Source organism: Lacerta agilis, chromosome 13 (genome assembly GCF_009819535.1).
Source record: "Lacerta agilis isolate rLacAgi1 chromosome 13, rLacAgi1.pri, whole genome shotgun sequence".
NCBI lineage: Eukaryota > Metazoa > Chordata > Lepidosauria > Squamata > Lacertidae > Lacerta > Lacerta agilis.
In genome coordinates this window covers 39,374,128-39,401,133 of record NC_046324.1, presented here as the reverse complement: position 1 = coordinate 39,401,133, position 27,006 = coordinate 39,374,128, and the positions used below count along the sequence as shown (strand labels likewise).

Genomic DNA, 27,006 nt, shown 5'->3' with positions numbered 1-27,006 from the left:
AAGCAACTGGCAACTGTGTTTAGAAAACCTATATCCTATTTGTCCACTACAAGAGCCCCCAACACAGGTGTTTGAGAATAAAAATAATATGAATTCAGTACAAGGCTTTTGATAATGAAATCATAAAAGTAAAAAAATCAGGTGTAACTAGAAGGAATACATGCGCTGCCTCCCTCATCCTAGCAGAATTCCTTTTATTTACCTCAAATGTTTCTGTGATGGCCCTTATTGACAGAACATGGCCGTATTTCTTGAAGGTTCTCTTCAGAGACTTCAGGCAAAAGTCTTTGGCAAATGGGCCTGCGTAGAGTGTCAGCATGTTGGCCAGCTTGGTCCTCATCTGCAATAAGGGGAGGGTTTAAAAACAACATTACTTTTTCACTTCTGTTCCTTTTTTTTTTTTGCAAATATATTTTTTATTTTCAAATAATAAACAAAACTTAACACACATTTGTCAGATATAATTTTTACAATGATGTCTAAACCCCGCCAAGTTTTCTGACTTCCTTTGGCAAATAGTTTTTCACTTCTGTTCCAGAACAAGGCTGGTTGCATTTTGGACACCCAGGATCTTTTTTTTAAAAGTAACTTGCTCCCCACCTCAAATCATAAGGCTTTGGGAGAAGATTCAGGGTGGATAAAGGAAGCATTTCTTCACACAGTTAATCTCTGGAACTCGCTCCCACAGGAGGCAGTGGTGGCCTCAAACATGGATAGTTTGAAAGACGAATAGACAAAATCATGGAGGACAAGGCGATCAATGGCTGCTGGCCACAAAGGCTATGTTCTGTTGGTGTAATGTGAATAATGGGTTAAATTACACAGTGCTCGGGCTCGTATTTTGACGAGCACATTTTCCATGTCTGGATGCTCTTGAGATTGTGGGATATGTCAGTCAAATCCAACATTCTAAGAGAGGACTAACTGCCTCTATGTGACAGTCAGTTTGGTCTGCTGCTGATAGAAGTGTTAAGTAGTAAATGCTCTGATGGAGTTTTTATAGGAGTCACTAATATCTAATATATAGTTTATATCTTTTGTAACCTAAGTATGTACTCAATGAATCTGACAGTAAACTAGTTTATATTGTTATCATTCAGATTCATGTGTATTTTTCTTTTAAGAGGGACAATAGGGATTAACAACCAAGAAGGCAGGAAGGTAGAAGACATAATTAGACATAATTATTAAAAAGGAATGAACCGAGTAAGCAATCCGCTTGCTGCTGTGTAAATTCAAATAAGGAAACATTTAACCCTGCTATATTATATATAAACATTCATACAGAGTTAAGGCTGCCAGGTGCACTGGGTTACCATAGCAACACCAGCCAGGCTGAGTGCAGGACATGCTGAGTCATTCACCCTCCCATTGGTTCAGGACTGCTCACTCAAGGCGGAATTTCACAGAACTGCCACCCACAAATCCACTCCTGGTTTTATGCACCCCACAAAAAAAAGTTATTCTTCTCAGCAGCCTAATTTAGGGAGAGGAGAATATTTTGTTGTTGCTGTTGTTAAAAACACACAATCAAAACCAAAATCGGGACTCAGAAAGCATCACCAACCAATAGCAAATCATCCGGAGAGCTTCCTGTCAATCAGATTTTGGGGAACCTTTTGGCCCTTCGGGTGTCACTGAACTGCAACTCCCATCACCTCTGGCCATGCTTGCTGGCATGGCTGGGAGCTGTAGTTCAGCAGCTTCTGGAAGGCCAAAGGTTCCCCACACCCGCTGTGGGTCTTGCTTTGGCCACCCCTGTGGAAGGACACAGGGAAGCGCTGCTTACCTTGGAAACTGTTTCTGCAACCTGGTTGGGTGTGGCATGCTGAGAATCCAAAGCAAACTGAATTACACTGAAGGAGGACCTGGGAATCTCTTCCAGGGCTCTCTGGAGTACCTAAACAGAGAGGAAGTTGGGAAGGAGACATTTGGAGTCATGGGCTGCAGGGTCAATAAAAGTGAAAACCTGGCTGCATGGAAACGAGTATCTAGGGCAGGGGAAACCACCTGATTTATTTTTGGGAAACCATGACAGTGGTGGGTGGGGCCAGATGCAAACATGGGCGGAGCAATGGATGCAAATATTACCTTTGTACAGTAAGCTAGCTTCTGCACAGGCTCACACATCCTCCGGATAAGGAAGAGACACTATCAGAGTTCCAAGGACACATTCCCAGCCAAGCAAAAGCTCTCAAGGAGGGTGTGAAGCACAGCCGCTGAGGGGTGTGGCCTGCAGAAAGGGGGTGTGGCCTGTGGAGAGTCCTGAAGGCCAGTGAGAGAAGCTTGGCTGGAACTGACAGGAGCCCAAAACACCAGGAGGGCAGCAGGTTGGCAAAGGCTGTGTCAGCAAAATACACTTACAGTTATTTATTAGCTATTTGTAGAAGTTTGCTCTATTTGTACCATCCAAGTTACACCAGTGTCTTTTCCAATCACAGGCCTGAACTGAAGACCAGGAGGAGGCAAAATTCTTACTTAGCAATTGGGTAGAATGCTCTTTGCACACCCTTCTTCCTTATATTTTTTTTCTTTTAATGAGAGCAGAATATTCAGGGTGGGGATCAGACTCCTAAAAGGCTCTGTGCAATTGCTACACTAAGGAGCACAAAACCATACTAACCATGCATGCAAACCCCCATCTGAAAATCTGGAGAGGTGCAGTCCTTTTGACGGTCTCATTTATTCAGCTTAATGGCCAAATGAGGATTTGAACCCAGGTCTCATGGGTCCTAGTCCTCCTCTTTTTAAACATTCTGGTTCCAGGTGCTTGAATCAGTTCTCTATGCTTCTGTTGGGAAGGACCAACAATGTGTGGGGATAAAATGTCAAGGCCGGGAAGGATATTTATAACTCACTTGCTTATTCGGAGAGCCAGTCTGATTTTGACAGTTGTCGGAAGCTCCCTCATTCTGTCCTCCCAGAAGCAATGTTTTTTGACCAACAGAGTGCAAGATGTCTAGAAGGCTATAAGACACACACACAAAAATACCCCCCAACAATGAAAGCAAAGTCTATTTAAAACAAACAAACAAACAAACCCACTTCTTCAGATACACTGAAACAGAAGTCACCAGATCCTTAAATATAGTGAGGGAGTGGGGAGGGGTATTGCTCAGAAGGGTGGTAGGAATAGGTGATCAGCTGATAGGTGTGGAAAGGCAAGTGGTGGGATGGCTAAAGATAGCTTTGTTATGTATAATGAGATAAGAATCCAATGTCTTTGTTCAGACCAGGTTTCTCCGTGGTTTTAAGTTTGGTGATTAGTTGTAATTCAGCCACTTCTCTTTCCAGTCTATTTCTGAAATTTCTTTGTATTAAGACAGCTACTTTGAGATCTTTTATAGAATGTCCTGGGAGATTGAAGTGTTCTCCTACTGGTTTCTCTGTCTTGTGATTCCTGATATCAGATTTATGTCCATTTATCCTTTGGCGTAGGGTTTGGCCTGTTTGTCCAATATAGAGAGCTGAAGGGCACTGTTGGCATTTGATTGCATACACAATGTTGGAAGATGAGCAATTAAATCGTCCTGAGATGGTATGTTTGATGTTGTTGGGACCAGTAATGGTGTTGTCCGGGTTTATGTGGCAGCAAAGTTGGCATCTGGGTTTATTGCAGGCTCTGGTACCAGTGTCCATGTTGAGTCCTGTTGTAGTATTATTGTGGGTGAGGAGCTGTTTGAGATTGGGTGGCTGTCTGTAGGCGATGTAGGGTCTTCCTCCCAGAGCTTGAGAAAGAGAACGGTCATTGTCTAGGAGAGGTTGTAGATCTCTGATGATGCGTTGTACTGTTTTAATTTGGGAGTTGTATGTGATTACTAGTGGTGTTCTGTTATTTTCTTTATTGGGTCTGTCTTGCAGCAAGTTCTCTCTGGGTATCAGTCTGGCTCTGTTGATCTGTTGTTTAACTTCATCAGGTGGATATTTTAGTTCTAAAAAGGTTTGCTGTAGATCTCTTAGGTGAGAGTTGGAACAGATGCAGCTATAATGTAGGGCCTGGCTATATACTATGGATTGTTTGGTGTGTTTGGGATGGTAGCTAGAAGCATGTAGATATGTTTGTCGGTCAGTTGGTTTACGGTATAAGGTGGTGTCTATGTGTCCATCCTGTATTTTTATAGTAGTGTCCAAAAAGTGTATTTCTTGCATAGATTGGTTCATTGTTAGGTTGATGGTGGGGTGAAAGTCATTGAATGTCTGGTGGAAGGTGTCCAGGGTCTGTTGGCCATGTGTCCAGATAATAAAAATATCGTCAATGTAACGCAGGTACAAGAGAGGTTTGAGTGGGTAGGAGTTTAGGAAACGTTGTTCTAAATCTGCCATGAAGATGTTGGCATACTGTGGGGCCATGCGGGTGCCCATTGCTGTGCCGCTGATTATGCTTCATAATGCAAGGAGGAAATACTTAGTTAAAGGCAAGTGGTAACTTGCAAGGAAAGTTTGCACAGGCACAGTCACCCTGGAAAACCTCAATAGTGCTTTTTGAGTCCATGCTGGATGGGGTGTGTGTGTATGTATGTGTGTGTGTGTGATGCAACAGCACTGCATCACAAAACAGTGACAAGAAATAAGGTCTGAAAAAACATGGGGCCAACACAGGAAAAATCCGAAATGCAGCTGGCTGACATCATCTGGATTTCCTGTACAAAGTGGGTGAACGAAGGTCGGCAATTGCAGATTAAATTGTGAGAATGGAGACAGCCAAGAGCGTTGAAATGTTGAGTTTCCAGGTCCGGCTCCTTTGGCAGAATCAACAATTGGCGATTGCGACAAGAGCACGGATCATTAATGAAGGCAAGCAAATTATCATGCGGGCAATGTGTCCAGAATGGTGCGGGTAGCTTATTTGCACAGTGTTCTTTCCAGAGACTCTGCCGGCACAATAATAACTTGGAAAAGACCCTGATGTTGGGAAAGATGGAGGGCACAAGGAGAAGGGAACGACAGAGGACGAGATGGTTGGACAGCGTTCTCGAAGCTACCGACATGAGTCTGACCAAACTGCGGGAGGCAGTGGAAGACAGGAGTGCCTGGCGTGCTCTGGTCCATGGGGTCACGAAGAGTCGGACACAACTAAACGACTAAACAAAGGGGAGTGATGGTGCTACAGAAGGCTGAGATATGCACATCGCTCAGGCAAAGGCTGCCCCATAAGGAGAATTAAAAACAACACAAAGGCTATTTACCATTGGATGGGTTTCCTCACCCCGTTCTTTTGCTGCGGCAACGCACCGTTCCATGCCTCTCCCGTCTCCCTTTGCTTTAGCAGTCTTGCTTCCAGGTTCAGCTCTGCTACCTGGTGAGAAGCCAATATAATTTCACCAGACATTCCCCTCTCCAGAGCCTGCAGGTTTCTGATCTTGGCGTTTTGCTAGGGGCGTGTGGGAGCGTTTCCCTTGCAAATTATGTGCCTGTACAATATTAAGAATCGGAGCGAGGTCTTGGCACCCAAAAGGAAAAGGGGGCTTGCGCTAGATCACGTTTCTCCCCATTCTGGACTCCCACCAGCCCCAGTCAGTGGGGCAAACGGCCAGAGATGATGGGGGCAGGGGCAGGCGGAAGCTCAACAGAATATGGAGGGCACTATGTGGGAGGAGGTGGCGACAGAAACCAGAGTTAAGGCCGCTTGTGGCGGGCCAAATGGGAACCTTCTGGCAGAGCAGAAATTAAATCCCTCACCTCCTACTGAAACTAAGCCTCTGGACTCAATTACCAGCTGAAATTTGGCAGGCGTCATGGGGGGTCATTATCTTTAGGTGCCTACGGAAGATGTGCTGGTTTTCCTGAGGTGTGACTATGAAATATTAATTGTACATCTCTAGGATGCTTTTAGGTTTTGTTGGAATAGTTTAAATTATTTTTTAGAGTTTACCAAAACAGTTTAATCTTATTTTTATGTCAATGTACACCGCTTCGGTGGCCTCAGGTTGTGAAGTGGTTTATAAATTTGCAAAACAAATACTACAACAACAACATGCAGTATTACTAATAAGCCTAAGAACTCCGAACTGAACTGAGCACTTATCCTTCCCCCATATACTTCACCCTCCCTCTCCCTGCTCTCCCTCTGTTGTCTCCTTGGGGGTCACATTCAAGATTGTAAGCTCTTTGGGGCAGGGATTTGTTGCCTTCTTACTCTGCAGAGCGACCTTCACACCAATGGCTCTGTGAGGGAACGATTCCCTTTCTCCAGGATTTAGTGACAGCTCTCCTTTGCACTCTCTAGATTAAACTCAAATTAACCACATTCATTCGGGGAGCCTGTAAATCTTATCAGGGGACACGGGTGGCGCTGTGGTCTAAACCACTGAGCCTAGGGCTTGCCAATCAGAAGGTCAGCGGTTCGAATCCCCGTGACAGGGTGAGCTCCCATTGTTCAGTCCCTGCTCCTGCCAACCTAGCAGTTCGAAAGCACGTCCAAGTACAAGTAGATAAATAGGTACCACTCTGGCGGGAAGGTAAACGGCATTTCCGTGCGCTGCTCTGGTTCACCAGAAGCAGCTTAGTCATGCTGGCCACATGACCCGGAAGCCGTCTGCGGACAAACGCCAGCTCCCTCGGCCTATAGAGCGAGATGAGTGCCACAACCCCAGAGTCATCCACGACTGGACCTAACGGTCAGGGGTACCTTTACCTTTAAATCTTATCAGCAGAGCTCCCCATCCAGCCCCTTCTCTTTGGCCCTCTCGGGTCTTCAGAGGGGCAAAGTTCAGTGTGGGATGGGTATTCCAAGAGAGGACATTCTTCATGGCAGCCCTAAGATGTGCAATTCCCTCCCCTCAGAGATCTGCCTGACACCTTGCTTGCAGAGCTTTCGTTCTCTGCTAAAGACGTACCTCTTTAACCTGATCTCTGACATCGGGCAGAGGGAGGCAGATTTAGGACCCAACCTGATTTTTCTCACCGCAGATCGTTGTAACTGATTTTAATATTTTCGCAGTGCTGTAACTTGCTATGGGACCTCGTGGTGACAAGCCTGACCTATCTGCATACTTGCAACATCTGTTTTTATTCCAAATGATCAGTCACACAAGGCAGCAGGTTCACAGCTATTATAAAATATGCTTCGTGGAAGTCGTGGCTCGGCTGCTTTGGCTCCAGGGAGGGCGAGGGAATGTAATTTGAGTGAAGTGTCCTATTTACAGCATTTGGTGTGTGTATTATTCTTACATTATTTGCATATTTTTTGGGGGGGATATATAACATTTGGTTATGGTTCAGAGTAAAGAATTCATCAAGCAAGCAGCTGCTCTAGGTAAACATTTTCTATGGGTCAGTGATGCATTTGGAGGAATCTGTTACATTCCACAAAGGAGTTTGTCGTCAAAACTGTTCCCAAGGACTCTAATTTACTTGGACTAATTTGTCAAAATGGGCTTGCAGTCACCCTAGAGTGTCAGACTCAAACCCCACCTGATCAGAACCACAGAACCATAGAGCTGCAAGGGACCCCAAGAGTCATCTAGCCCAACCCCGGTGATGCAATGCAAATTAACGAATTAAATCCCACAAACCTATTTCAAAGGCGAAGCAAGCGGGCCCTTACTTTCCTCTCCCGCTTTGACGTACTGCATCCCAAACATTTAGGGTTTGTTCTTTTGTTGCCCCCTGGCGTTTTCTCCATCCCCTTTCAAACTGTCAGCAGGCATACAATCCTTTTGCAGACAAATATTTTTCAAAAAGAAAACAAAAGGAAGGAAAAGAAAGATGCAAAGCCACATACCTTCCTGGGTCCTTGGCTGATGAAATACTGGGCCAGTTCAAGGGCACACTTAGCATCTTCGGTTGGATCGTGGCCGCTTCCGTCCGTGCGTTGGATTTGCTTCCTGCGAAGGAGAAAAGCAAAATGCGCTGAAGGTTTAAGTGCGGCAAAGCAGCGAGGGCCGTGGTGTCTGGAAACGGCACACTCTGCCTTGCAGAATGGCTCTTTCATAAAAAGAATCCCCCTTCTGACTTGCTTTGGCCGAGAGCAAAGACAATCTTCTCGTGATTTCCGGGGATCTGCTCTGTTTTCCAAACCTTGGGGGTGGAAGTTGGCACAACCTGACCCCTCGCAGGTTGGGAAAGGGCCATAGCTGAGTGATAAGAGCATCTGCTCTGCATGAAGAATGTCTCGGGTTCAATCCCTGGCGTATCTCTGGAGCAGGGCTGGTAGAGACCCCGTCTTGAAATCCTGGGGAGCTGCTGCCAGTCAGAGTAGACGGGTGACGGGGAGTGGTCGCCGCGGGCACTTCAACCCTGTACAGCACCCCCTGGACGTTTCACCGTCTATGAGTGCTACACCAACGACAAACGGTCCCCAGCTGCAACCCACCAGACTGCTAACTGGAACCTGCTTGCTTTATTTACCAGAGACGAGGATTATGTGAATAAAGAAGTTGTTTATTGTGTACAAAAGCTTGTGGTTACTAATAAATAAACGGTGTTCAATAAGCTTATAAAGATGGTCCTATACTGGCCTATTACCGCTAGATGATACCGGCCTATTACCTCTAACAGTCAACTAATTAACAATAACAACACGTTTCACAATAACTGTTTATCCTTTCTGCTAACTTCCACCAATGCTACACCTCAGACTCTTAGAACCAGCTCTCACTCTCTGCTCAACTGACTTCTCCCACCAACTCTCTCTCCAACTGACCACAGGGAGGTGTTTTTTATACCCAGGTTGAGCCCGCCCCTTTGGGTTCTAACTGACACAAAATTTAACCCCTACCTTGCTTAGTCCTGGCTTTGGGCTAGTTCTCCAAAAAAACACCAGTCCTTAAAGACCTACATTGGCTCCCAGTACATTTCCGAGCACAATTCAAATTATTGGTTCTGACCTTTAAAGCCCTAAACCAGGTTTCTTCAACCTCGGCCCCCCAGATCTTTCTGGCCTACAACTCCCATGATCCCTAGCTAGCAGGACCAGTGGTCAGGGATGATGGGAATTATAGTCTGAAAACATCTGGAGGGCCGAGGTTTATTTCTTTGACATCTGATGGGAGGGCGTTTCACAGGGTGGGTGCCACCACCGAGAAGGCCCTCTGCCTGGTTCCCTGTAACTTCACTTCTCACAGTGAGGGAAGCGCCAGAAGGCCCTCGGAGCTGGACCTCAGTGTCCGGGCTGGATGATGGGGGTGGAGACGCTCCTTCAGGTATATAAATTCAATTCAATAAAATAAATAATAAAACAAAATAAAAACATGCATACAGTGTGATCCTATATAACTGCATACTTCAAGCAAGCCCCATTGAGCCCTGATAAGCATTGATAGGATTCCAGCCTTAATCAGTTATAAAATCCTCTGCTTAGCATGACCGCCTTTCATGATTCAGCAGATCAGCATTTCACTTATTATACATTGACTTAAACTGTTGGTAGAGCACGAGACTTAATCTTAAATTCATGGGTTCGAGCCTCATGTTGGGCCAAAGGATTCCTGCACTGCAGGGGGATGGACTTGGATGAGCCTCACAGTCCCTTTCCAACTCCATGATTCTATAGCTTGGGGGAGATGAGTGACAGGGGAAATACTTTACCTTAAAACTGCTTCTGCTAAGAATTTGAGCTTGAACCGTTTGCCACCCTTCCTGGCAAAGAGAAGAGAAGTATCTATAACGTTCGGATGCACCATCTGGAAGAAGCACAGAGGGGTGTTAGAATACATGACTCAAAAAAAGGGTGGCATTTTTAAGTCGCAGACGAGGCTGGGAAACTTGATCCTTTGCTACAGGCCCGGATTTGCAGCCTGCAAACTGGAAAATTACTAATAGTGAACAATAGTGTTGTATCAGGCTAGCAGCCCATTCTGTCCACCGTCCTCTTCTCACAGCAGCCAACCAGATGCCTGTGGGAATCTGCCTGCAAGCAGGACACAAGGGCAACGACTCAAAATCGCCTTCTTCCACGGCTGGATCTAGACACACCCAAAAAGTGATTCAGTTAAACACGTTGTAAACTTCATACAGAGAAGTCCCATTGGCAAAAAACAGGACTCCACAGCACCATCTGGTGTCAAAGTGTTATAACACATACAAAGCGCTTTATCTTTACAAATGTAGCTGAGTGCCACTTGATCCTTTAGTGTGGCGGCACTTTGGAACTCCCTGCCTGTTGAGATCAAGCAGGTGCCTTTCCTGTGCTTTTTCCAGCGCCTGTTGAGGACATTCTTGTTCAGAAAATGCTACTTAAGATGCTTAGAAAGTTAAGGTGATTCTAATCTGTTTTAGTATTTTAACTTTTGTACTCTTTATAAAGTGTGGTTGTGACTTTCCCCCTTGATTTTACTGCTTTATCTTTCTGCAAGCTGTTCTGAGGTTTTCTACAACCAATGGCTTCCATTTACAAGACTCTGAACGGTTAAGATCTGTTTGACAGCAGAAGAGATTCCTCGGAAGGTTATGGATTTCCCTCCCTTGAGAGATTTTTAAGTGGAGGTTGGATGGCCATCTGTCTTGGATGTTTTAGTTGAGATTGCTGCATTGCAGGGGGTTGGATTAGATGACCCTTGGGGTCCCTTCTAACTCTACAAATCTGATAAGTGGTGTATAAATTTTGTGCAATAAACAAACAGCACCCTGCCCGCCTGCATCTCCTAGCACCTGGTATGCAGAGGCAAACTGGCTCCAACAATGGAGGTAAAACATAGCTGTTATGTTATGTACAACTAGAGCTGGGTAATATATCCTTGCAAGGATAATTACCCTTAATCATCCTTGTTTTTCCTTCTCCAACTGTCTCCCGCTGTCGTGGAAGCTGCCTCCATTAAGGCAGACCGGAACCGGAAGCCAGGGGCAATATATCTTTCAAAACCAGTTTCAAGTCTACATCATGATATTGGTTTCAGAATTTTTGACCTGGCAATGAATGCACTGCGAATCATGATGTGTGTGTGTGTGTGTGTGTGTGTGTATATATACTATGCAAAAATCACAATGTGGGGTAAAATGCGTGAAGCCACCCAATGCCTCTAACACAGCTCCATCCTTATTTCAGACGTAGAGACATATTGGTATACATCGCCCAGCATTAATAACAATCCTTGATAATAGCCCCTAGGCAGCTAGATGGACAAAGAGCCTGACTCAGTATAGCTCCCTGTGTTTCTAAGCTTAAACATGCAGATTCAATTTCCTTGCCCTTTACGCAAGAGGTCTGAGCCCTGAGAGGAGTGAGACTTGTCAAAGGAAAGAAGACTCACAGACTCACTTCTAGAGCTTGAAGGTCAAAATTCAAAGAGTGGCCCACTAAAACCGCGTCAGAGGGCAGCAGCTTCTTCAACCGGACCTGGATGTCGGCGAGGGTTGTCGTGACGGGAAGGAGCAGCTCTTCCGTGATGCCAGAGTAACTTCAAAACACAAGAGGAGGGGTAGTCAGAGCCCTTGAGGGAACGCTGCATTTTCAAGCCAAGGCAAAGCTCTTTGTTTAAAATCTGATTCGAAACACCCCAAATTTCCTTTTCCTGGCCGAATCCCACATTCCCTGTGTAACAGCTCAGACCTGGCCTTTGCAGGGAGAAGGGGTGTCACAGAACGGCCTGTGTCGCTTCAGACAGCCAGGGAGGGAAATGTAGGTTTGTCCAGAAAGGGTACGTCATTTCTAATGATCAGTCCGTGAGTGCCAATGCTTAGGGAAACCCAGACAGATGGGCGGGGTACAAATAATAAATTATTATTATTATTTGGCGGCCAAATCTGCATTATCCACGCAAGAGGGGGATCTCAGCTGGTCCCTGAATGAGCACAGTGTGGGTGGGTGGTTGAGGGGAGGTTTGCAGAAGTATAACAATTCTTGAAAGAAAACGCTAAGGGCACGGAGAGGACTGTCCAAACAGCCCCATCAAGTCTGAAAAATGCTCAGTGGCCACAGAAGGGGGAACAGGGTAACAGAAAAAGGAGGGGGGAATGGTTTAGATTATCCCAGCCTTGGGTCCCCAGGTGTTGTTGGAGTATAATTCCCCTCATCTCTGACCAGCTGGTGGGAGCTGTATTCCGGCAACATCTGGGAAAAGGGTAGCTGAGAGTATCCTGAGCAGAAGCAATTCTAAGTCCCACGTGCTAATTCTCAATTTATGAGATCCACACACACTCCACCGTAGTGCCTAGTTTTGGTGGTTTTCTGCCCCTCCTCCCCCACAGAATAAATGTGTGACAAGGGTACCTTGTGAGGTAATTTCTTATTGGTAACTCGGGCTTGACCAGCTCATTCATAATGCACCGACCACGGGCATCCACCACAGAGATTCGCGTGAGTTCGGATCCCTTATCGGTGAGGCACTGGGGAAAACATTGAGAAGCAAAGAACATCAAGAAAGGTCTTGACTGGCTCAGGCTGAGACCTTGCCTTCCTCCCCACAACGTTCAAACCCCTGCCCCATAAGTACAAGCCCACATGCAAAGGGGGTCTCCTGCACAGGGCTGGTTCGAGTACTCAGAGCTCCTGAGGAGGTTTTTAGGACAGGCTTGGCAAACAGGAAAATATGAGTTATGTAATCTCCAACCCCTTACTACTTCCTACCAGTTACAGGTAAGTAGCTGTGTTGGTCTGCCATAGTCAAAACAAAATAAAAAATAAAAAAATTCCTTCCAGTAGCACCTTAGAGACCAATTAAGTTTGTTCTTGGTATGAGCTTTCGTGTGCATGCACACTTCTTCAGATACACCAAACTTAAAACCATGGAGAGACCTGGTCTGAACAAAGACATTGGATTCTTATCTCATTATACATGACAAAGCTATCTTTAGCCATCTCACTCCTTGCCTTTTTCCTGTAAGACCAATTGCAGTCGTTAACAGTCAACAGGTTTTCCACACCTATCAGCCAATCACCCATTCTCACCACCCTTCTGAGTAATACCCCTCCCCACTCTCTCACTATATATAAGGGTCTGGTGACTTCTGTTTCAGTGTATCTGAAGAAGTGTGCATGCACACAAAAGCTTATACCAAGAACAAACTTAGTTGGTCTCTAAGGTGCTACTAGAAGGAATTCTTTTATTATTATTTTGTTTTTATTTCCTACCAATCAGGGTTAGATTCCCTGATTATTTTTGGGTAATAGGCTTAGGAAGCTTCCTAATACCAAGACAAGACCGTTGCTCCATCTCATATTGTCTACCCTAGCGCTGGGGAACCCTTTTTAACTCAAGAGTTAAATCTTCTTGTAAGAAAGAGGGGACTGAGAGGAGCTAAGGCAGCCATCTTGAAATATCTCAAGGACTGTCACACGGAAGACGGAGCAAGCTTGCTTTCTCCTGCTCCGGAGGGTAGGACTTAAAACCAATGGATTCAAGTTACAGGAAAGGAGACTCTGACTAAGCATCAGGAAAAAACTTTCTGACAGTAAGAGCTGTTTGACAATGGAACGGGCTTCCTCGGGAGGTGGTGGACTTTCCTTAGAGGTTCCAAGCAGAGGTTGGATGGCCATCAGTCAGGGATGCTGTTAGTTCAGATTCCTGTATTACAGAGGGTTGGGCTAGATGACCGTCAGGGTCCCTTCCAATTCTATGATTCTATGAACTGAGGGCTCTTTTTTTAACCCACCCATGCCTTTAACCAGTGTAACGTTTCACGCTGAAGGTCTCCCGCAGTTTAAGCCTCAGCCACGGAAAGGAAACATAACAGAAGCGCAACACTCACTTATTTTGTTTGTCAGGGAGTGTCATGTCAACGTACCATTTCACAGTCCAGCCCAAAGAGGGGGCTGCTGTCTGTCGCTGGGCCATCACAACGGGTGCGGACAAAATGGCTGTAGTTGCTGAAGCCTAGAGAAGGAAGCGAAGCTTTTTCAGCTCCAAAAGACACAGCGACAGCCAGTGTGGCTGGCGCTTCCATTTCAAGAGAACGGTGCGCAAGTTCTGTGGCGTACGATGGAACACCAAGGAAAATGAAACTTAGCTGAGTCTGAAAGAATATCTGAAAATCATTTGCCCACACATATGCCCAGAGAAGGGTAGATCTGGCTGAAAGGGAGCACAAGGAAGAAGAAGAAGAAGAAGAAGAAGAAGAAGAAGAAGAAGAAGAAGAAGAAGAAGAAGAAGAAGAGTTTGGATTTGATATCCCGCTTTATCACTACCCTAAGGAGTCTCAAAGCGGCTACCATTCTCTTTTCCCTTCCTCATCAACAACAAACACTCTGTGAGGTGAGTGGGGCTGAGAGACTTCAGAGAAGTGTGACTAACCCAAGGTCACCCAGCAGCTGCATGTGGAGGAGAGGAGACGCGAACCCAGTTCCCCAGATAACGAGTCTACCGCTCTTAACCACTACACCACACTGGCTCTCAAGGATATCTGCAGTGATTGTTGCAATGAATCCCTAATTATGATTACTGAATGATTATAATATTATCGTACGATCGTAGAAGGGACGTGCTTTTGAGAAGGCGTGGCTGGACTCTGCGTTTCTGAATTTGACACCACACGACTGGCTAGAACGGTAAGCGATGAGGTGGCCGATGACGAAAGCAGACAAGTGGCTTTCAAACAACAGTATGGGTTCTAAACAGCAGCTAGCAAGCAAGCAACGGTTTGCCGTGGTGTCTGACCTGAACCTTCTTCTCAAGCTACCCTGCCTCATTTTATTCTGTTGGTGATGCTGAATAGTTAAAAGAGAATTTGTACACATCTCTACACGGGGTCCACCACCGAACCACGGCATTCCCCCAGTTTTCAAATAATTTGCAAACTGTAATCACAAATGTGCTTTTCTGCTTCCCCGATAACAGGAGCTTACCTTCCAAGGGGTAATCATTGAGGCGCATCTCCTCCGCAGTAAGGACATACCTGGAGAGCCCATGGCCCTCTTCTCCATATTTCTGAATTATGGGATCTTTCCGCGTCACTGAAATACAGAAAAAAGGGAGGGGTCAGCAGGGTTGTGGGAGCCAGACAGTTTGCAGAATAGAAATCTGGGGGGGGGGGGTGGAATTGCAAGACAACAGAATGCTGACTGACAGGTGTTTGCATGTGTAAAACTGGGGGGATAGAATGGAGTACAGTAGTACCTCACAAGACGAATGCCTTGCGCAACAAAAAACTCGCTAGACGAAAGGGTTTTGCGGTTTTTTAGGTGACTCGCAAGACGAATTTTTCTATGGTCGTGCTTCGCAAGACGGAAATGTTTTGTGATCCCCCCCCCCCCACACACAATGCATTCCTATGCGAAACCGCACTTCGCAATACGAAATTTTTGCAATACGAAGCGACTCGCGGAACGAATTAATTTCGTCTTGCGAGGCACCACTGTACCCTGAAAAGAGCATGGCTGGCTGGAATTCCAAACAGGAGCACTCCATGCTGCCAGGTTTTGTTTCAGGTTCTCATAGCTGTCAACCTTTCCCTTTTTTTGTGGGAAATTCCCTTATTATAGCATTGGGAAACAGCAGGGAGGGTTGACAGCTATGGGTTCTATTTGCGTTTCCATACACTGCATTAATACTCCCTGTCCTCAACACTGCACAAATGTCAAGTCACGCACATTTCATCCAAGTGGGTCTGCTGAGAATTGCAGCCTTAATTTAAATTTAAATTCTAATTCTATTTTAAAAAAAATCCAAAGTAAATTAACTGCAGCTTTTGTGTGAGGTGCTAAAAAAAGGCAACTTATATTATTCTTAACAGAGGACTAAAACAGGAGGATCTTCATGATCTAGCAGAAACGGGTCTCATGCAGGTGGAGAGGCAGTGACGGAATACCTCACCTGTTGAATTTCTGCCTTTTAGGCACCTTGCATGAACCCTGACAGTGTAGAGGAGAGGAGCCGGCAACCACAGATGGAAACCCTTGGCTTCTGGCTCCTCTGTTTGGCGGGTTCCTACTTCTCCTTCCTGTGGCCTACGACTGCACACTCTGAAACAGCTCTGGGATAGCTCCGTCGTTAAGCGCACGAGACTCTTAATCTCAGGGTCAAGGGCTCAGTCCCCGCGTTGGGAGAAAAAATTCCTGCATTGCGTGACCCCCATGGTCCCTTCCAACTCTACGATTCTATGGCAGGGAATCCTGAGCTGCGTGGTGAGAATCTGTGGCAGGCTCACAGGCATCAGTTGGTGGTAGTTTCTGTCAGGCAGGAAACCCGTGTCACTCTTTTGGGCCCTAAGCCGTTTAGGGCTTTCTATATGCAAGTGCCAACAGCTTGAATCTGGCCCAGAGACTCACTGACAGCCAGTGCTGTGCTTTCAGGACTGAACTATTTGGGCAGAGCTGTACCACGTGTTTGACTGACGCCAGGTCAGATTCACAGGAGAGCCACACATGCCAATCTGGAATAGCAAGGGATTTTAACCAACCGAGGTTCAACTACACACAAATGATACTAAATACCTTGCCTGCTGATCTGTGGAGCGTCATTGGTCCCCGAGCCGCAAAGTTCTTTCATAAAGTCATCAGAGGCCGGGGGTAGAGAGAAGCGCTGTTGAAAGACACAGAGGAACACTAAGAAACCAGAGGCCTTCCTGTTGGGCATTACCAACCATGAGATACCCAAAAAAGATAGATTTTTTTTTTTTAATGTATGCCACAACAGCTGCTAGGATTCTGATTGCTAAAAACTGGAAAGGCGAAGAGCTCCCGACAGTAGAAGATTGGCAGATGAAGCTAATTGAATATATGGAACTCGCAGAACTGACCGCGAAACTCCGAGACCAGAGGGAGGAGAAGGTGCAAGAAGAGTGGAAGAAATTCAAAGAATATTTGAAACAACGTGAAAAGTTGGACATTTGAAGTGAAATCGGTGAATACAATGGGCGATAGCTGTACAATGTTAGGTTAAAATAGTATATAAAGAAGTTAAGATTGTGATTTTTTATGCTTTATATTACGGTTATGAATAAACTGATAGAGATAAGATGGTAGATTAGGATTAAGAATAATTGTTAAATGAGTGTTAAAGTAGTTACAAAGTTACTAAAGTAAATTCGAACTGAACGCAGAAGAGAGAACGTGAGGAAGTCCCCTAAGTAAGATTTGAAATAAGGTTAAAATAATTAGATTGGTGTGTTCCTGTGGTAGGTGGGTTGTTAGGTATGTATTTGTTTCTTTTGTTTGTTCGTTGTATTTGTATTCTGTAGTTTGTTTGTATTCTTTGTAGTATGTATGTTTTTGCTTTGTTTGTTTTGTGTGGAAATACCAATAAACTCTTTATAAAAAGAAAAAGAAAGACACAGAGGAACATGCCCAACCAAAGGGTTGAAAATGCAGAGAAACATGTGCATCGCAGCGAGATTTGTCTTGTATCCAGGAATGGAGATCCTGTAACTCCCTCCAACTCCAATCATCACAATTTGCTTGTTTATTTATTTTTTAACGCCTTCCGAAAGACACCCCCAAGGGAATGTACAAAGTGCAACAAAGACAGCTTAATTTATTTATTACATTTAGAGGCCGCCTCCTGCTTCAAGAAGCTCAAGGTGGTGGCACTGTTCTCCTCACTCCCCATTTTATCCTCACAACAACCCTGTGAGGTAGGAGAGGCTGGGAAAAGCAGGGACTGCCCCCCCATGGTCACCCAGTGAGCTCCATGGCTGAGTGGGGATTCGAATCGTTGGCCTCCCAGGCTGCAGTCCAGTACTCAAACCATTACACCACACTTTAGAAAGAGTTAAAAATGACATGGGAAAATAACAGCAGATAACTTTTAAGAACAAACAAAGCAGACACATGTGGCAGAGACACATATGGCAGCTGGAAAAGCCAGGAAGCTTAAACAAAACCAAAAAGAAAAAGAAAAACTTGGGTGGGGTTTTGTTTTGTTCTTCTGGTACCCCAGTAATTAAAAATACATCTCACTGACTCCCTAGTGTTGGATCGGGCCCAGAAACCCTGCATACAAATAAATTTAACATGAACGAACAGCAGCTACGTAAGTTCTCGAATCTTAGGACAGAGAAGGTGCCAAAATATACAACTGAACAAAAGGTCAGGCCAAGTAATTAAGGGGCTGCTATGGAAGCCATGTGCCAATCTCACATAAAACAAACGTTTTTCTTTTCTGCTTGATGTCTTAGGGCAGGGGTCAGCAAACATTTTCAGCAGGGGACCGGTCCACTGTCCCTCAGACCTTGTGGGGAGCCGGACTATATTGGGGGGGGGATGATGCAAAAGCACCACAACCCCTGGTGGCTGCTTACCTGTGTCTTGTGAGCGGCAGGGGTTGGTAGCGGTGGCAACGGAGGGACAATGAGCGGCGCGTGAAAGGGCTCTGGAGAGGGCCTGCTTAAAATGGCGGCCGCTTGAGCGCTGCTGCTGCTGGCACCAACAAACCCCAGCCCCCTTCCTTCTCTAGGCAGGGCAGGGAGAAGCCAGGAGGAGGGAGGGAGGGAGCGCTGCTGCCGGCGTGTGAGGGAGAGGGCGGGAGAGGGAAAGAACATGTGTACTGGCGATCCATGCGGCGATTCCCGGACCATCTGCGGTCCAGATCCAGAAAGCAATTGGGCCTGATCTGGCCCGCAGACCTTAGTTTGCCTACCAATGTCTTAGGGGTCCCACAGACTAAGGAAAGCGGTGTGGTAGATTTACCCTCCGCTCGGATTTCAAGACAGTGGCCCAAGTCCAAAACTTCTGAGGCTGATAGTTCTGGAAATAACAGAGCCTGAAAACGAAAAGTAGTTTAACGGCTCAGAAGTAGATGCCTAACCAGGAATGGCCAAAGCTGAAAAAATCACAGGATTTCCCTTTTGATCAAACATGCAGGTCCTGCTTGCACGCTTCTGATGGACATCTGGTTGGTTGCTGTGAGAACAGGATGCTAGACTAGAATTACAGAATTGTAGAGTTGGAAGGGATACCAAGGGTCATCTAGTCCAACCCCCTGCAATGCAGGAATCTCAACTAAAGCATCCATGACTGATGGCCATCCAACTTCTGCTTAAAGACCCCAAAGGAAGGAGAGTCCACTGCCTTCCCAGGGGGGAACAAGAAGAAGAAGAGGAGGAGTTTGGACTTGATTTCCTGCCTTTCATTCCCCTTAAGGAGTCTCAAAGCGGCTAACAATCTCCTTTCCCTTCCTCCCCACAACAAGGGAGTCCGTTCCACTATCAAACAGTTCTTACTGTCCGAAAATTCTTCCTGATAAAAGGCGAAAGATTTATACGATCTGAAGAGAAACCAGAGAAACCGTTATGAGAAGATACCCCATGAAGAAAGGAAATGCCCTTGTGGTGCGGGGCAGCAGGAAATATTAGAACATGCCTTCTTCTACTGCAAGTAGTATACGGACGTCCGAGCAAGGTTTATCCAACCCATTTTAGATAAGTCTCCTGGGCTTTCAGAACAACATAATATCTCATTGCTCTTACAGGATGAAAGCCCAGAAATCACTTACGCTGTCGCCAGATTCTGTGCAGCCTTGATAGATATACGTCGAAAGATGGTCTGTGGTGTAAATCAACTTTAAATAGTGGCCTAAAATATTGTTGGATCTATATTTTAGTAGCCTATCTCATAGAACCGATACCCGAGTCTAAATTTTATTAGTTATATCTATGTTTAATCAATGATTTTAAGGACATGGTTTAAGTCGGGCTGGATATGTTGAATATGCCCTCATCGTGTAATGAGTACCCGTTTAAACGTATATTTTTTACATTGTTTTTACATTCTTCTTATAAATGCAAATATCTTGTTTTATGCTGGTCTGTGACCGAATAAAGTATATTCATTCATTCTCCCTGATAATTAGTCGGAATTTCTTTTCTGGTAACTTGAAGCCATTGGTTCGGGTCCCACCCTCCGGAGCAGGAGAAAACAAGCTTGCCCCCTCTTCCATGGGACAGCCCTTGAGAGATTTAACCTAACTGAACAGGGCTCTTCTTATGTTAAACATATTCATGTGGAAGGACTTTTAATTCATCAAAACATTGAGCAAATGATTCAACCGATTCCCCCTCTCCCCATGATAACGGACCACGGACTGACACTTTTAAAGTTTCACCTCCATGCTAGCTGAAGCTCCCAAACACTTTCCAAAGGCGTGTGCAACAGACACACTGTGTAAACAGACCCCTATTAATAGGCAGAACACAAGCGGGGTCTGCAATAAAATGTTCCTGTTCCGAGGGCTCCATTTTTCAGTGCTCCAGTCGACCAGTCGTGCCCGATTCTAGGATACTCCATTCTGCTTCCCCCTTAGGCAGGTATAGCCAAACTCGGGCCCTCCAGATTTTTGGGACTACAATTCCCATCATCCCTGACCACTGGTCATTAGCTAGGGGTGATGGGAGTTGTAGTCCCAAACATCTGGAGGGCCGTAGTTTGCCTATGCCTGCCCTTAGGGGTTTGCCTCCCCTCCCTTTTTTATTCCTCACAGCAATCATGTGACCAGTTACAGGTAGGTAGCCGTGTTGGTCTGCCATAGTCAAAACAAAATAAAACAAAAATAATCCTTCCAGTAGCACCTTAGAGACCAACTAAGTTTGTTCTTGGTATGAGCTTTCGTGTGCATGCACACTTCTTCAGATACCATGAATCCTGTGAGGTAGGCTAGGCTGACCCTGTGAGCTTTCTGGCCAAGTAAGGATTTGAAACCTGGTCTCTTAAGAGGAGCTCTGGCCAAATGTCCAGCTAGCTTAGCATCCTGCCCTCGCAGTCGTCAACCAGGTGCCCGCGGGAATCTTGAAAGCAGGACCCGAGTGCAACAGCCCTTGCTTGTGACTGATTACCAGTCACTGGTATTCAGAAATATACTCCCTCCAACAGCGGCGACAGAACCACCATCTTTCTGAATACTCATCTCCCAGGTCATAGTCTAGTATAGTCCAAACACACTAGCATACAGCCATTTTTAAACTGCCTCACTCTTGAGCCCGTGATTGTTGATTTAATGGTGGGGAGGACTGCGCAGGGGGACAAATAACATTTGCAGGGAAATGGGAGTGACTAAAACGGGCCTCTTTTGTGTCGTTATCTTATTAATGACCTCGACTTCCAGGCAGGAGCCAGAGAAAAGCTCAGTCTTCGTCTAGCTGGCAAGGCCTGGCGGCTGCATATTCCTGGAAAGTCTTGAATTTGCTCTCAATTAAAGACATGTGTTTCCTTGCCACTGGAAAGCGCCTCCCCCCCCCAATCCACCCACCGCCAAAAAAACCCAAAAAAACAACTTGGGCAAAGTTTACTCATTCAAAGCATCCTGTTCAGAGGAGACTTGTAAGGAAAACCAAAAAGAAAAAGAAAAGAAAAGAAATTGAGCACATTAAAGCAGACTCTATTCTGCGTGGAAAACAGTTGTCCCTTTCAAAAGACAGAACGTACCGTTTGTGTTAAGAAAAGCATATTCTCAGCTAGACTTTGGAGCCCTGTGTGCCAAGACTTGGGAGACGAAGTTCTTGGGGAGAGTGCATAGGGAAGATTTTTAATGTTGAATTGTGTTTTTATATACGTTGGAAGCCAGCCAGAGGGGCTGGGGTAACCCAGTCAGATGGGCGGGGTACAAGTGAAAATAACAATAACATCTGGTGCCCTCGAGAGGCCACAGATTGTGGCTGGAGAGTGCGGAGAGCAAGGGAGAATAGCATGTCCATTTTGTCACTTTATTTCATTCCTGCAAATCAGGCAATGAAACCTGCCAGCCTGAAAAATGGTTTGCAGCAGAGGTGGGGAAGTTTCTCTGGCCTGAAAGTAATGCTCCCTTCTCAACAGACTTCTGGGGGGTCGAGGGGGCAGAGCCAGAGGGGAAAGTGGGTGGTGCAATGGATGTGAATTTGAGAGCCAGTGTGGTGTAGTGGTTAAGAGCGGTGGACTCGTAATCTGGTGAACCGGGTTCGCGTCTCTGCTCCTCCACATGCAGCTGCTGGGTGACCTTGGGCTAGTCACACTTCTTTGAAGTCTCTCAGCCCCACTCACCTCACAGAGTGTTTGTTGTGGGAGAGGAAGGGAAAGGAGAATGTGAGCCGCTTTGAGACTCCTTCAGGTAGTGATAAAGCGGGAAATCAAATCCAAACAAACTGAAACATATGTACTCCCCCTCTATCATCTATCTAAGTGTGCAATATGGATGGATGGAGATAAAAGGACTCATTCCAGCCAGGCAAAAACAATCCAAGGAGGGTACAAAGCAAAGCTGATAAGGGGCATGTCCAGGAGCCAAACAGAAAGGTCAAGGGGGGGCACATTTGGCCCACAGAACTGAGGATTGCCATCCCTAGTTTGCTGCCCTCTGGAACTGGAAGAGCTCTGTCCAGATTATAGGAGCTTGCCCAGGTGCCTCAAGGATTACGGCTGGCGAACTTACATGTCTGAATATCTTTCGGAGATGCTTGAACTGCAGGTAGAAGCGGTCAAAGTGGAGCTGGCCGACGTCCCGCAGGACCACCACCACTACGCCAGCCAGACGCCTCCGGTGATGAACACGGCACCAGCTGCACCACAAAGCAGGGGGAGAGGGAAAGCCATTACCACTCCGGTGAGCCTCCTGCCCTTCTCTTGGTGGGTGGCGAGAAAGCACAGTAATCGGGGTGCAAGTTCTGCTTTGCACGCAGAAGGCCCCAGGTTCAAATCCCCAGGCATCTCTGGGTCCTGTCTGAAACTCTGGAGTCAGTGTAGACAACACTGAGCTTGCTAGACCAGTCATCCTGTGATCGTGGTCTGCTTGTGGGCTTCCCATAGGCATCTGGTAGGCCAATGTGACAACAGGAGGCTGGACTAGTTGGGCCATTGGCCTGACCCCGCTGGCCCTTCTTGCGTTCTGTTTCAGTATAAGGCAGGTTCCTTGGCCCTGGGTATTTCAGGGACAAGGACCTGGTTTCCAGTCCTGGTCATTATTGAAAACAAAATTAAAAATAAAAAAATTCCTTCCAGTAGCACCTTAGAGACCAACTAAGTTTGTTCTTGGTATGAGCTTTTGTGTGCATGCACACTTCTTCAGATACACTGAAACAGAAGTCACCAGACCCTTATATATAGTGAGAGGGTGGGGAGGGGTATTACTCAGAAGGGTGGTGGGAATGGGTCATTGGCTGATAGGTGTGGAAAACCCGTTGACGACTGTTAACGACTGCAATTGGTCTTACAGGAAAAAGCAAGGGGTGAGGTGGCTAAAGATAGCTTTGTCATGTATAATGAGATAAGAATCCAATGTCTTTGTTCAGACCAGGTCTCTCCATGGTTTTAAGTTTGGTAATGAGTTGCAATTCAGCAACTTCTCTTTCCAGTTTATTTTTGAGAGATTCTGGTAGTTATTGTTCTCTTCGACATCTGGTGGGAGGGCATTCCACAGTGTGGGTGCCACTACTGAGAAGGCCCTCTGCCTGGTTCCCTGTAACTTGGCTTCTCGCAGTGAGGGAAACGCCAGAAGGCCCTCGGTGCTGGACCTCAGTGTCCGGGTAGAACGATGGGGGTGGAGGCACTCCTTCAGAAAGAAAGATGTCTTATATGCTCTTTATGCCTCTTTAGTCCAACACCCTTTACTTTGACGGGCACAAGTTCTCCAGTTCTCAGTCAAAGAGATTTTCCTATTACCTGCTGTGTGAGCCTTTTTTTTGTAAAAAAAGAGAGGTAATGCCAAGAACTGAACTAGGAACTTTCTGCATGCTGAGAATGGATGCTGTGCACCTCTTGGGCATGGTTAAGGAGGAAGGAGAATGCTCACTTCAGAGCAGGGAAGGACTGCAGCACCGCTGGGGAATCTCAGGCTCAGGGGCTGAATGTGGCCCCCAGGTATCTCTATCAGGCCCCCAGGACTCTCTCCTGACCATGCCCCTCACAATACACCCTCCCAGCAGAGCATGGCAAAGCTGCTTTTGAAAGGCAAGGAACTTGGAAAAGCAGTCTGAGGCATGGTGTTCGCTGCTTCCTAGTTTATAAATGCTGTACTGATTTGTTGATCGCATAACACGACTTTTGCTTTAATTGTGACGTCCAGCTTATTTTTTAGTTGCTGCTTTGTTAACAGTGTTTTATAGACTGCAAACTGTTTCACTGATGATTTGTTCCTTGTTCTAGATTATTCAAGCTGCATTTGTGATGTTCTCCATCAGTCTCACTTACTGGCATGCACAGGGTGCAGAAGTATGTAAGTCAAAGCGAAAAATTGGCATCTGTTCATAAAAGGAGATGCTTTAAGATAAAACTAAGGTTAAAAAGTGCCTCTCGAGTCTTATAGTGATGTGGCATCTCTCAGAAATTTTTGCTACTTTCTCCATAATGCCATTAATTATCCCATATGATTTATGCTGCATTTATTATGTTCAACCATGTTCTTATTATTTGTTGTTTGCAATCCTCTTTGGGATTCTTGAAACTGTAATAAATCAAGCAAATCAATCCATCTGTTCAACAAAACAAAGGAAATCTATATTCCTACTGGACTAGATGGGCCTGATCCTGCAGGGCCATCCTGGGGTTCTGATGCAGCCAGGAGGGGATGTGAACTGAAGCCTTCCCTGGACTAAATTCACATCCACAACACGCAATGAAAATACCATGTTTGTCGCTCCATAGGACGCACCGGACCATAGGGCGCACCTCGTTTTTAGAGGAGGAAACAAGGAAAAAATAATTTCCTGGTTTTCCTCCTCTAAAAGCCCTGTTTTTTTGAGGATCAGCTAAAAGTTTTGCAGCTTTTTTGCAAAGGGAAAAGCCCTGTTTTTTTGAGGATCAGCTAAACGTTTTGCAGCTTTTTTTGCAAAGGGAAAAGCCCTGGTTTTTTTGAGGATCAGCTAAAAGTTTTGCAGCTTTTTTGCAAAGGGGGAAAAGCAAAGAGGAAAAGCCACATTTTTATGGGGTTCAACTCACATTTCTGAAAAATCTTAAGGAAAGGGAGCCATTTCTACAGTTTCCAGACAGATGATCTAATCAGCCAGTCACATGTCGCTGGGTAAACAAACAACCTCCCTCTGCAGCACATTCAACAATGGAGGCCTGGGCAAGAGGGCGGGGCCGAAAGGGAACCTGGACTCTTATCTCTCTCCCGATCTCTTGCTGATCAGCTGTTGAGCGGGGTCCTTTCAACATCCCCTTTTCTCTTTGTAAAAAAAAAGCACGATCTGCTTTTGGCCCCTGGGACCACCATTTGCTCCATAAGACGCACAGATACTTCCCCTTACTTTTTAGGATGAAAAAGGTGCGTCTTATGGAGCGAAAAATACGGTAAATTATTTCCCCCAAAGATCCCCAGGAACTGTGTATGCTGGCAATTGCACTTCTGCGAAGAGCAAACTACAGTTCCCAGGATTCTTTGGAGGAAGCCATGTGTTTTAAATGCATGGGGCTGATGTGATCTATGTCGGTGCCAGAAACTTGACACAGGCTAATGGAGGCGTGAAAGGCGCATGGATCACAGCTCATCAGAGCACATGAGAATGGCATTAGGTGATGGTCTTTACTGAGATCTGTTCCTGTTGGAGCATGTAGGATGGACTCCTAGACCGAACATACAGCAGGGATGGACAGCCTTCAGTCCTCCGGGATGTTGTTGGACTCCAGCTCTCAACCTCAATGAGAGCATGGGAGTTGGGAGCCCGTCAACACCTGGAAGGGGACAAGTGACTACCTGGGATGAGCTGCATCGTGGCGTTTCCCCAAAGCAGAATACTTGAGGAATCTGTACAGTTGGTCGTAGCTGATTTCAGAGTCTTCTCCAAACACTTTGGCAGACAAGCGGGGCTGCTTCTCCTGAAAAGAAGGAGAGAACCGGCTCAGGGTTGTTTACACAGACAGAAAGCGTTGAAGTGTCTGAGCTGCCACTGAATGGATTCCAGAAGGGGACGACTCGTCTCTTGCAAAAAGGGCACAGAGAAAATAAATGAGCAAGCAGGGAAGACAGAGTGAGCATACAGTATTTTGATTATGCATAACTTGACATCACTTGGAAGCTATTTACATAAACACAGCAAATGCCAAGCGACTGCAGTTGGACGTGCCATTTGCAAAAATCCTCCGCTGGGAAGTTAACAACCCTGACTGTGAAAAAACACACGAGTCATCCTCTCAAAAACGACCTTGCAGGGTTAAGAAATGGTGGGGGAACCTGCCTCCCTGCTTTCCTACCTTTCGGTTTCTAAGATTTTAAAAGTTGACCCACAAAGTGCTTTCAATCTTGTCTTGATTTCATGAGGGCCAGGAGCTTGAGTTTAATTTTGCAGAATTCAGGGGAAAAAGCACACTGGCTTCACACAAACATGGCCTGGAGGTGATCTGTCTTTATAATGATGCCCACTTTGGATCAAGTCTGGCCTCTTACAAGAGCTCTCCTGGATTTTGCCCCAGTGAGCATTCAGGCTGGTGCATTTTGTACTAGCTGCAGTTTCTGGGACAACTTCAGGGGAAGCCCTGCAAAGAGTGCATTGCAGTAATTCAATATGGAGGTGACCAGCACCCTGAAAACTGTGGTGAGGCTACTCTGGTCCAGAAATGGCTGTAGCCAGAGCAACAGTCAAAGCTGGTAAAAAAGCATTGGGTTGCATCTAATCCCATTCAGAGTAAACTCACTGAAATTAATAGGGGCATTATTTCCAATGGGTCTACTCTATTACACAACTTATTGTTACTTTTTGCTGAGATTGGAGACTGAGGGGCTCATCCACTCATCCACAGAACTGAGCAGATCTCCTGCAATAGCAGGAACACTTACATCGCTTTCAGCTTTCTGCTTGTTTTGGCAAACATCGCTTTCATCAACCCTCCTTCTCTTTTTAACCTTCTCTGTCTTTTCATTATCTTCACGGGGCCTTTTCTTTTTCATGACGTGGGTTGCCGCATCCATTTTGTCCATCAGTGTGTGTGTGTGTGTGTGTGTGTTGTAACTGCCAAAAAGAAGAATCAGGAAATAAAATACAGCTGGAAACAGATTTAAGTTGAACAAAATATAATGAACCCCGCAACACGATTTGGCAGGTACAGACAGAAGAGGAGGAAATGGCGTGGTGGGGTGGATCGTGGGAACCTGGGCTGGAGGCAGGCAAATCTCCTCTTTTCACTCAAGTACAGTTACTTTGGAAGAGGAAGCAGGGATGCGAGCTCTCCCCTCCGACCCACATGTGGAGCAGAAAGCCTCAGTGGAGGTTGAACAGGGTTTTGATCTGCCGAGGGGG

General features: G+C 45.9%; 1 protein-coding gene across 2 annotated transcripts in view; it reads right to left on the bottom strand.

The window, feature by feature from the left end:
• REXO5 (RNA exonuclease 5) overlaps positions 1-26,710 on the bottom strand; it is a 41,244-nt gene extending 14,534 nt beyond the window's left edge. For both annotated transcript variants that reach the window (XM_033166419.1, XM_033166418.1), the window contains exons 1-14: positions 26,547-26,710; positions 25,467-25,588; positions 22,209-22,335; positions 16,307-16,394; positions 14,720-14,827; positions 13,663-13,751; positions 12,149-12,264; positions 11,198-11,336; positions 9,529-9,623; positions 7,724-7,826; positions 5,187-5,296; positions 2,859-2,967; positions 1,790-1,900; positions 203-340 (exon numbers count right to left, since the gene is read on the bottom strand). In XM_033166419.1, coding sequence (XP_033022310.1) covers positions 203-340; positions 1,790-1,900; positions 2,859-2,967; positions 5,187-5,296; positions 7,724-7,826; positions 9,529-9,623; positions 11,198-11,336; positions 12,149-12,264; positions 13,663-13,751; positions 14,720-14,827; positions 16,307-16,394; positions 22,209-22,335; positions 25,467-25,588; positions 26,547-26,687 — 1,596 coding nt within the window. In that variant the 5' untranslated portion in view covers positions 26,688-26,710. The remainder of the gene's footprint in view (positions 1-202; positions 341-1,789; positions 1,901-2,858; positions 2,968-5,186; positions 5,297-7,723; positions 7,827-9,528; positions 9,624-11,197; positions 11,337-12,148; positions 12,265-13,662; positions 13,752-14,719; positions 14,828-16,306; positions 16,395-22,208; positions 22,336-25,466; positions 25,589-26,546) is intronic.
• Between the last annotated feature and the right edge of the window lie 296 nt (positions 26,711-27,006).